Consider the following 11,670-nt stretch of genomic DNA (forward strand, 5'->3'; position numbering starts at 1 on the left):
CATTCAAGTCCATTCATATAAGAGAGTTACAAACACAAGATGGTTCGTCAAACCCTTCAATTGAAGTGTTGCTTTGGGGGGATTTCGATCAAGTAGTGCTGGACAATCGTCCAATGCAAACCGTGAGCATCGTAGCGGGGGCTATCTTAAGTATAGAGTGTCACACACAAACACTCGCCTTGATCACCAATTTGTTTCCATTGATTTTCAAGTTTTGGGTTCCGATTTTGTTGCACTCATATTGGTTTCCTCACAAATAGTAAACACATTTTTCCAACAACTTATGCACAAGTCAAAGGCTGTCGGCATCAAGTAAGCATCATGGTAATCAATTGAAAAATCGATTGATTGCAACCATTTGAAGAGCATTTTTAGAGATCCCGTTGACCATAATTTAGCAAAACCGACGGCTTGTGCTTCGATTTCCTCCTGCAATGTTTGCATTAGAAATCGATTTATCATTGTAGAAAAAAGAATCAATGGTAGAGGTTGGGAAGGTTTTGAGAATTGTATTTTAAGGAGGAGATGATGACACAAGTAACAACTTTGTTGATCTAGAAGTCTCAAATTCTGACCAGTTGCAGAATAGGAAAATCTTGGACGGTGCATGATCGTCTTTGGACGCTATCGTCTTATTAGGTCATGGGTTTGGGCAAGGCTGAAATGAAGAACCAGAGGTTCAGTGGCTGTGGAAAATCCAGCATGGAGATGAATATCATTCTAAAGTGGACTCCTTTGTTTTGAGAGATTATTCAGTGCCCTTGGGCTAGTGGCGGCGCCTCTCCTCATTGTTGTGGTGTCCTTATACTTAGTCTCGGACTCCACAGAAATGAGTGGTTGAAGAGAGGCCTAAGGCACCACATGGCGGTACCCAGGGACATTGAATAATTTTTCCCTTTGTTGATAGCTATTGGAAAGTAGTCTTCCAACCGAGTACAAGTTGTTGATGGCTTCAAGTGGACTCTTTCTTGTCAAGGGATTTAAAAGTACAAGGGTGATCAAGAGAAAATATTTGGTTTCTTGTACTTGGGTTTTGATTGCACGGCACTTTCGCTGTTGGTTTCTTACCAAATACTCTTTGGATTGATTTTAGGTTGGAGTTTATTTATATTAGTATATAGAATCATTTGATCAAACTAAACCCTATGGATTGGCCTAGGAGTCTTGGCCTAGACTTAGGAGATTGCTTTCTCCTAATGTCTCAGGTTCGATTCTTCTTACTCGATAATTCTTGGGGCCACATCACTTCACGCATAAGCGTGTAAAAGTCTGTGGAAAACTGTAGGGATTACTACGAGGTGCACGTAAGTTGGCTCAAAATACCCTATTTTTTCTGGCCATTCGACCAATTTATTGAGTGATAGGTTTATGGACCAATTTATCTAGTCCATTGGAGTTGATTTTTACACATTTAGTTGCTAAATTTTTAGCCATATTTACACTATTGAGTATTTTGTAGGGTTCATTGGAGATGCTCTTAGTATTGATTTTAGAGTGGAGCTGTGTGGGGGGGGGGGGGGGGGTGGCGCGGGGTTGGAGATGCTCTCAGTATTGATTTTAGAGTGGAGCTGGGGGGGGGGGGGGGGGGGGGGGGGGGGGTGGGGGTTTGCGGCTCCGGCTACCTGAGCATCCGAGTTTTAAAATTTTTATTTTGTATATACCTGATTTTGAATATTATTGATAATTATTCGTGTATAGCTACTTATGATCTTAATAATTTTGGTTCAATTTGATAAAAAATCAGTTATTTGACATTCACATTTTTCAATTTTTTTCATAAATAAAAAATAACCACGTGATAGTTGATGTAGCTTATAGAATTATTTCAATAATATAATGAATTGGAAATCAAAAACTTTATGATATACTTAAGTATACGTTCTGATATAAAAAATATATGTCTACTAAATCGACCCCTAAAGTTAAAGTCCCGGCTCCGCCGGTAGTTAATATATATCTTTCTTACTAGTAACAATGTCTGTTTTAGCTCTAATCTCCTGAAAGAGACATTTGGCCTGCCCCCAATCCACAATTCCCCTCATCCTTTTTGCATGAAGACATGACGTATGAGACAAATCAAGAAACTACAACAATGTCCATGAAAAAGGATTAGCACAAAGTACCCCTATTTAGTTGAGTGGTTGGAGCAGTTATAGAAACAATGTCCTGATCTCTCTCTCTCTCTCTCTCTCTCTCTCTCTCTCTCTCTCTCTCTCTCTCTCTCTCTCTCTCTCTCTCTTTTGGATAAGAAATTTGGTTCTTAAGTAATCCCCATGGGTTATTCCATTAATCATCATCCCCCACTCCACTCCTCTTCTCAATTCTCTCATCCTGTTTCCTGCAAAAATGAAGGACTCGAACTCGAACTCGAAGCCATGGAGACCCTTCACAACAAATTGCTGTTCGGCCGAAGACCAAACGATCTTCGGCAATATCAGCCGTTGCAGGCCATCCAAGTCCGAATTCTCCAAAAACATAGCCCCGCTCCCTTCTTTCAGACGCGTGTCCTTTTCGGACCTCAGTCACTCTTCGTCTATTCGTATCAACGAGGACTTGGCCCAGTCTTTTGGCTCGGACTTGTACGACTTTCAACTCAGCGAGTTGCGTGCGATAACGCAGAATTTCTCGAGCAGTTTCTTGCTGGGGGAAGGCGGGTTCGGGACGGTGCACAAAGGCTATGCGGATGATAACCTGAGGCCTGGTTTGAAGGCTCAGGCTGTTGCTGTTAAGCTTCTTGATATTGAAGGCTTGCAAGGACACCGCGAATGGCTTGTAAGAAACAAACATGTTTTAAAATTGCTTGCTCCAATTTTTGCGCACCTCGAATTTTGATATTACTGCTATTTCCTAATTACCATTATTTTTCAGAAAAAGCTAAAGAAACCGACAGATACTGACGGCCACGCTGGACCCACTAAGGGTCCTGCATGGAAAATCCGGTCAGCACCCCATCGATACGGTATCCGTCGGCACCTGTAGCAGCGTTGATTATTTTCAGCGTTGATTATTTTTAGAATGGAGGGATGTCCACCTTTGTTTCACAACGAGGAATACAACTTTTTTGGCGTAGGTAGTGTTGGTGATTACTAAAAAATCTAAATTACAACTGAGCCTTCAAAGCTCCTCTACCATGAGCTCGAACTTCAAACCTCCCCCGTGAAACAAAGAGGTACAAACCAAGTATAATTTTCTTAAGAGACTCCTAGAAAGAGATGGAGAGGCTACTTATTAAGTTCTTGACAGTTAAGGATGTAAACAAGTCGAGTCGAGTCAAGTTTTGTTGAGTTCGAGCTCGAGAACAAGTCAAAAATTCGAGTTCGAGCCTTAATGAGCCGATTAGCCCTTAACGAATTGAGCTTATTCTTTTACTAAACGAGTATCTTTAATCGAGCCGAGCCACTCTTAACGAGCCGACTTTTTGTTGAACGAGCCGAGCTCCACTCAGCTCATTTAGTAAACGAGCTGAGTTCGCGAGTTGCTCGGTTCATTTACAGCTCTATCGACACTTAAAGGAAGTTATCAAATAGGAGTACAACTTAGGTGGAATGGACGTGGCTAATGGTTGATTAATGCTTGAATCGCCTCACACTAACTTCGTGAGCCAAAAATGTCTCCCTCCACGTGATGTATAGTTGATAGTTCCACAATTTTATAAAATATACTAGATTGTAGACTAATAGGATGGGTACAATAAGGCTTTAAACTTTTCTTTTTTTTTGTGTTTTGTTCGTCTTTTCAGAATTTTTGTTAGATTGGTGTTTTTTATTATTAATTATTCATCTCGATAAGAGGAGTCTAAAAAGTAAAAAATTATGATCAAAAGCAAAAAACAAAAATTTACTAAAGACAAACAAAATATTAACCAGCTGTCTTTTTTGTCTAAAGTGTCGTCTCATATAAAAAAAAACATTAGTTCACGATTTTATACTTTTCTGATTTCTCTTATCGAGACGAATGATTAACCCCCAAACTTACGACGAAAGCCTCAACAAAAAAAAATTGCGAAAAGTAAAAATAAAAAGCCGAAAAAGATTATAACACCAACAGGGTCCACACAGCACCCATCAACATGTGGCCCCAAACCTAAATGAAAATGACCAACGTTATAAAAAATTGTTTTTCTTTTTTTTATCTATTTTCGTCAGACAATTACAAAAAAAACCGTACCCTACCAAAGGCTTGGACTAACCACAAATGTTTACCAAATCCCCTAGACCACTGACGTCTGCTTGTGGTGCTCCAACTAGATGATGATCAAAATTCCCTAAATCAAATAGCAAGTGGACTAGTTTATAGTTGGTGAAGTCTTAAATATTTAGCATCTTGCTTGGCCACACTGCAGTTTAGTTGTCCTACACCTCAAACTTGTGCTTAATACTTTTCTTTCCACATGTATGGAGTCGGGACGGAGCCAGGAATTTGGGACAGTCGAGTGTATATAGAAACGCACTTGTTCCTATTCGTATTTGCTGATCTATGGCTTAATATTAGTTGCTGCTTGCACAAGAGTTTACAAATGTGTGTCGCAAATTTTAATTTCTTTAGCATTCATAGAGTATTTATCCTTATGCTTTATTACTAAGAGTTAGCCAAATTCTAGTGTTAAAAGGAGGGCAAATTGATTATTTTAGTAGGATTCCTTCATACTTGAGGAAATTCAATTAAGATTATGGGGTCAAATTTATAAAAATTAATAGATTAATGTAGAAGTCAGTGGGGTCAAATGACTTCACTTGACCATATGTAGCTCCGCCCCTGTTAATGGAGTTATATAGTCCTGCAGATTAATTGTCAGATTGAAAACTCACAAACAATCAGACAAATAAACAAAAATAAAAAACAACATTAGCAATACTACATACCTTGCAAAATACTTTTAAAACTATATGGTGGGAGCCACCACTAGAACGTGGTATTAGCCTGGTGTGATTGTGAGACCCCAACTCTTGTCCCACAAGGTTTGTTCTGCCCAAGATCATCTATGTAGACTTTCGATGTGTCTGTAAGAACACAAACAGGTAATTCAGTAATTTGCCTGTAAGAACACAAACAGGTAATTCAGTTGAGCTGCTCATACTCCTTCTAATCATATGTAATCATATGTGTCTCCATGAAGGCGGAGGTAATATTTCTGGGCCAACTTCGGCACCAAAACTTGGTAAAATTGATTGGCTATTGCTGCGAAGAAGAAGAGCGGCTTCTGGTGTATGAGTTCATGCCGAGAGGCAGCCTGGAAAATCATCTTTTCAAGAGTAAGCTCTCATTTACAGTTAGAAACACATGGAAATTTCACAATCAAACAACTCGAATGTCTCGCTTATTTGGTCACCTAATCGATTGCAGGGAAGTCAGTTTCGCTGCCGTGGGGCACGAGATTGAAGATTGCCATCGGTTCAGCCAAAGGCCTCGCGTTCCTGCACGGTGCTGAGAGCCCAGTCATATACCGGGACTTCAAAACTTCCAACATCTTGCTGGATTCTGTATGCGTTCTTTCTGCCAGTGTCGTTTGCTTTTATATATTTGTTCTTCAGAATGGAAACTGTTAAATTTCTGAAAACTACCCGGTTTAATTTGCATAAAGAACCAGATAGCTTTCGTTTGTTTTTGTTTTGCGAATACAAAACATAGAACAGCGGAAAACATAACACAGCAAGACCATAACGAAATCAAGTTACCGTGCATTTTGGTTACAAGTTTGATCAAGTTCTCTTGTTCTTTCTAGGAGTTCAACGCTAAACTGTCGGACTTTGGACTTGCAAAGATGGGCCCTGAAGGATCAAACACCCATGTCACTACAAGGGTTATGGGTACCTATGGATACGCTGCTCCTGAATATGTCAATACAGGTAAACATATCTAAGCTTCAAAATTAGGATTTTTATCGCATAACAAACTTACGAAATCACATATTATAAGGTAGTAGCTAGCCACAATTTTTGTATCCTTGCTCGAACATATTTACAATTCCCAGCACAAAATCTACAAAATGAGGCCAGAGTTAAACAGTTATTCAGTGGTCATTCACCGACTAAAATGAAGCTACCTTGAAGAACACTTGAATTCTCGACTTCGTGTGATAGATAATCGCACATGTCCCAACCATTTTAGTACGTTTTCGTGTCCATGAATCAGCCTCTATAGATACGATGTAGTCAAAGTTTTAATAAAAATTGAAAGAACACCTGACTAGTCCATCTGTTATTAGAGTTTTAAAGTGCTTGGCAAATCATGCATTTTGATTATTGTACATTTATATATGTGTTGCAGGGCATTTGACCACAAGGAGTGATATTTACAGCTTTGGGGTGGTGCTTCTAGAACTACTCACTGGAAGGAGAGCATTGGACAAAACAAGGCCAAAGAGTGAGCAAAACCTCGTTGATTGGTCGAAGCCTTACTTGACAAGTAGCCGGAGGTTGCGCTGCATAATGGACCCGAGACTTTCTGGCCAGTATTCCGTCAAAGGGGCAAAGGAAATGGCTCTTCTTGCGCTTCAATGCGTGAGTCTCATCCCCAAAGACAGGCCGAAAATGCCAGTTATTATTGAAACTCTTGAAAGCTTGCAAAAACTCACAGACATGGCTGTTACGTGCGGTCAATGGCCGGCATCGCCAAATCCGGGGAAGAATGCTGTGGCTTCTGAGAAAGGGGGGAGGAGAGAGAATAAAGGCGCGATTTTCTGGAAAAAATCTCCAGTTGCTGCAACCCCAAAGAAATAATATCTCTATTGCTGAAAGTAAAGACTCTAGAGACGCATATTTATGTGTATAACATAAAGAACTGGATGTGTATTCAATACACATTGAATTTTAAGGCATGTTTTAGATGCTTATGTAAATATTGTGATATCTGTAATATAGAGTGTACTGTCTTGCCAATATGTCGCCACGTCCGTCAAACTTTGGATCTAAGTTACTAGAAAACGCTAATACCCTAGCAAATGGCATACTCCTGTCTCAAGCCAAATATGCCCTCTACCTTCTCCACAAAGCTGGAATGGTTGATTGTAGACCCTGCAGTTCCTTCCCCCTCTTCTCTCAAACCTGCTCCTATGGAACATAATACTCCCATGCCTAATCCTGAACTTTATAGATCCTTAGTTGGATCCCTTCAATGCCTCACCCCTACTAGACCAGAGTTATCCTTCGCTGTGAATTCTGTTTGCCAGTATATGCATTGTCCTTTAGACAAGCATTTTACTGCAGTTAAGAGAACTTTGCACCATGGTTTGTTGTTTTTCTAAAGGATCTCTGACGTCCTTGTCAGCCTTCTTGGATGCTGATTGGGTAGGGGATGCCTTAGATTGTCGCTCCACTGGAGGCTATTGTATGTATCTTGGTCCTAATCTCAATTCTTGGTCTGCCAAGAAATGAGTCACAGTTGCACGCTCATCCATTGAGGCCGAGTATAAAGCTTTGGCTAATGCTGCTGCTGAGGTTGTGTGGTTACTTCAGTTATTCAAGGACTTGGGTATTGCTTCTCATCTTTCTCCTCCAATCCTTTAGTGCGATAACATTTCTGCAATTTCTTTGGCCACTAATCCTGTGTTCCATGCTTGCACAAAGCATGTTGAAGTGGATTTTCATTTTGAACGGGAAAAGATTGGTCTTAACTCTTAAGCAGTAACAGGTTCGGTATGTCCCTCTGCTGAGGTTGTGGTTACAACAGATTCACAATTAGTAAAGATGATTAGTTTCTTTTCTTGTAAAGTTCTCAGAGTAAACTCTAATATAGCGGTCAATTTATACTTTGTTCTGGCTTTAACTATGCCGCCGGCTAGTAGTAGATGATGGAATTGATCCCCAGAAATTAGCCGATCGAGGTGCATGTATGTTGGCCCGTAAAACCTGAGTTATCAACAAACATATACGCCCACCATCGGGAACTTCAATAGCCGAAGTGGGACGTGTGATTTTTCTCCTTCCTCATATACCACCACATTTGGTTAGTTGATTTCTCAGTCACCTCTCTGTGCTTTTTTGTTAATCTTTGCATGGGATTACCTCTTATCTAAGACAATCCATTTCCATTTTGACTCATCTCGAATGCTATTTGGGTTCAGCTAATATTTGAGCTCTAAATTGCCAAAAACTCATGATTTAACAACCACTTTGAACAAAAGCATACTGAAAACTGAGGGGGTGGCCGCGGCTGCTGTCTGTAGATTAGGGTTTTTTTTCTTCTAGGTTTTTGGGCTTGGTCCAATAGGTGTTCTGGACTTGGCCCTATGAGTGTGGGCTTGACTCAATAGGTGTTTTCTCGATTGACCTCTTGTCAATCTAGGGGTTGGGTCTTGGATTCTTGGACGCAAGATTATTTTTAAATTTAGGGATATGATGCCATCAAATCCTTGTTCTTTTAGTTTTTGTAACAATTTCAAAGATTATTAAAAAAAAATTCCGTTAAAAAGACAGAAAAAAGAAAATTGCTGATCAGAAAATGTAAACATTTTCACTCAAATCGTTGGTTGGAAGAGCTTCCATCTCGCGTCATAAGTTTTTAAACAGAATCTCGTGTTATAAGAAAAGCAATGTTTAAGTACGTAGGAAAAATCTTTACCTTGAGGTTTGGCCCTAGTGTTCGTGTACCCTTTGGAGCATGAGGTCTAAGATTCAACTCATATGGACAGGCCCTTGTAGTAATCTAACAAATGCTAACATATTAACATTCTATCGTTTGGTTAAAAAAATAGTAGGAAAAATCTTCGAAACCAGCTGTATCCAGAAACATCCCGCTCAGCCCAATGTATTTGGAGCATCATAGTCAATTAAATGGTAGCTTCCATACATGAAAACTAAACTAGGAATTGAACACACACACACACATATATATATATACACACACAGTTCGGATCCAATGAGGGATCCCGCACGGTGCTACCGTGCGGGACTCCCCTTTCCCGATCAAATTGCGACGATCCAAGCCACTCAAAGTGATCAGAACGTGATTTTAAGAGTACTCGCAAGACATCAGCAAAAAAAAAATCAGGAAGGGCTTGATCCGAACAGTTTTTTATTGAAACTAGACGGACAAAATTGAGACAACCGTAAAACTAGAGGGACGACTACGAAAATTTACCCTAAAAAAATAGTAGGAAAAATCTTCGAAACCAGCCAAAGGCGAAACCAGGAATTAAATTTACCCTGGGCTAATCCAGATTACATATATATAAATCAAAAAGAGGCAAACTTATACATAAATACGTAAATGTTCAAAAATAAATAAAAGAGAAGTACAAAAAAATGTACACTATCGAGTTGTACCCTACGATGTTTCAAAGAATAGAAATCATCTATTATTGAATCTGCATCGATGTCTTGGACAAGATCTCTTTCGATGTACATAATTATAGAATCCGCTAGAAAATCATCATTCATTTTGTTGCGCAGATCAGTTTTCACATGCTTCATAGCTGAAAATGCTCTTTCCGCTGTTGCCGTGGTAACTGGAAGAGTTTCAACAAGGCGAATCAACTTTTCGATCAAATGATAGCTCTCCGACTTTTTTGTCTCAACTAACCCTCGACAGAATTCAGAAATGGTGGTCATATTCTGAAATTTCTATTGATGAGGTACATCAAGTTTATAATGTTCCAACTGTAATCTCAAATAATGTCTCTCCTGATTTGTGAAATCATCAGGATAAAATTTCTCGGCAAGAGTGCAAATATGATCAACGTTGAATGATTTAAAGTCATCCTTAGGTTCTAAAGCCGAGCTAAGGACAAGGAGTTCCACTACCCCCTCGTTGAATCTGTCATTCAACTCCGCCAACTGAAAATCTATTGCGGCGTTGAATATATCAATGAGATAATGATGCTCAATTGTGAGGACATCTTTTTGCTGACAAGTACGACCCGTAGCTGTTTTGTAACGAGTACTCATGTCGGGCATATCAATGTTGTACTCTGTGCAAATTCATTTCACATGCATCATAAGAGGGTCAAAACCTTCTTCTCTCAAGGTGCGAAGGAGTGCTTTTGTAGTAGAGACCAAGTCCATGGCATTTATGATGTCCAGAGATTTGTGTTGCAAGGCTCGACAAAGCAAATCAATGATTCCCATAATTCTATACATCAAATGCAAAATATATATGAACTCAAATGATTTCATTGCAAGCAAAGCACCTTTAGCTTCCCCACGTATAGAGTTAGAGGATCCCTTCTCAAACATCATTTCAAGAACTTTAGTAGTTGCAGTAAACATGTCAACCAAGCTGCCAAAATTAGACCTCCAACGAGTTTTTCCAGGTCGATGCAAAGTACCAATTTGATTAGCCCCTCTACCCGTCTCACGTTCACCAGTATCTAACATATGTTCAATTTCAATGGCTTGGGCAGATTGTAACTCGGTATGTCGTTTTGGAGAAGCATCAATAAGAGTGACAATGGAAGTCAACTTTGAAAAGAACAACCAGATAGAGCTCTCAATTTCAGCAGCTGCAACTAATGCTAGTTGTAGTCGGTGGGCAAAACAATGTATATAATAAGCATACAGACAATTATTAAGAAATAAGGCTTGTAATACATTCCATGCACCACGCATATTGCTAGCACCATCACATCCTTGATCACGCATATTATTGTAACGAGTGAGGACATCGGATATCTCTTTCTTTAGAGTTAATGCAGTAGTATCCTTAACATGCACAATATGAAAAAAGCGCTCTCGTAAAAACCCTTGAACATCAACAAATCTCAAAACAATTACCATTTGCTCAATCTCTATTAGATGCATCCTTTGCTTCATCTACCAAAATACAAAATTTGGCATCTCCAACTTCCTCGCGAATCTTGTTTCTCACTTTGTTACCGAAAATATACAAAATCTCCTTTTGAATAAATGGTGAGGTATACTTTGCATTTTTTGGAGCTTTTTCTAAGACAACATATCAATATTACTATCCAATTTTCCCTCAAACTTTATCAATTCAATGAAATTACCACGGTTTTTTGAATCAAGAGATTCATCATGACCTCTAAGAGCACATCCTTGCAAAGTAAGCCATCGAATACTTTCAATCGTTGCCATAAGCCGCAACCTATTTTTCTGAATGTCTTCTCTAGATTGTGCATTCATTACTTTGTCAATATGCCGACCAACATTCATTAAATCATCACAATAATTCACAGCATTGGAATGTGGTGAATTAGGACCTCCTACATGCATCGTAAAGGCATCGAAAACCACCTTCCAATTTGTAAATCCCTCACCAGTTAATGTAGAACGGTTTGCTGTCTACTTTTCAAAAATGAAGCATGGAAAACAAAATGTTGCATCTTTTTGAGGGGAATACTCTAACCAAGGAAATTTGCTAAACCAAGAGGATTGAAATCGACGATATTGAATTCCAAACTTGGACCATGGAAACTCCGGATAATTAGGTTGATATAGCCCTGCTTTGATATAAGCTCGTCTAATCTCATCATGTTGATTAACAGGATGTTCCCATATCGGAAAACGTAACCCCGGCTCCCGTACAAGAGAAGTATCATCAAATTCAACTCTTTGAATTTTAGGATGTGGTTGCTCATCGTTAATTGAAGTATCAACATTGAACTGAGAAGGAGCATCATCTTCTGATATATTCACTCTTCGTTTGAAGAACGATAAAAGAGTTTTTCCTCCCTTTTTTGTTGTTGTTCCATTATAATTTAAACCTAAAAGAGTA

The 11,670-nt window shown here is 39.2% G+C and overlaps 2 protein-coding genes across 2 annotated transcripts; one reads left to right on the plus strand and one right to left on the minus strand.

The window, feature by feature from the left end:
- Positions 1–2,159: 2,159 nt before the first annotated feature.
- LOC131332365 (probable serine/threonine-protein kinase PBL15) lies at positions 2,160–6,880 on the plus strand. The gene is made up of 5 exons (XM_058366552.1): positions 2,160–2,772; positions 5,117–5,252; positions 5,344–5,480; positions 5,723–5,846; positions 6,268–6,880. Exons 1-5 carry the CDS (start codon positions 2,347–2,349, stop codon positions 6,717–6,719), a joined length of 1,275 nt encoding a protein of 424 aa, XP_058222535.1. The 5' UTR covers positions 2,160–2,346; the 3' UTR covers positions 6,720–6,880.
- A 2,680-nt stretch (positions 6,881–9,560) lies between these two features.
- LOC131332894 (uncharacterized) lies at positions 9,561–10,712 on the minus strand. Its single transcript, XM_058367206.1, has 2 exons — positions 9,950–10,712; positions 9,561–9,907 (listed from the first exon to the last, which is right to left on the minus strand). Exons 1-2 carry the CDS (start codon positions 10,710–10,712, stop codon positions 9,561–9,563), a joined length of 1,110 nt encoding a protein of 369 aa, XP_058223189.1.
- Positions 10,713–11,670: the final 958 nt, after the last annotated feature.

Source organism: Rhododendron vialii, chromosome 7a, assembly GCF_030253575.1.
Source record: "Rhododendron vialii isolate Sample 1 chromosome 7a, ASM3025357v1".
Taxonomy (NCBI): domain Eukaryota; kingdom Viridiplantae; phylum Streptophyta; class Magnoliopsida; order Ericales; family Ericaceae; genus Rhododendron; species Rhododendron vialii.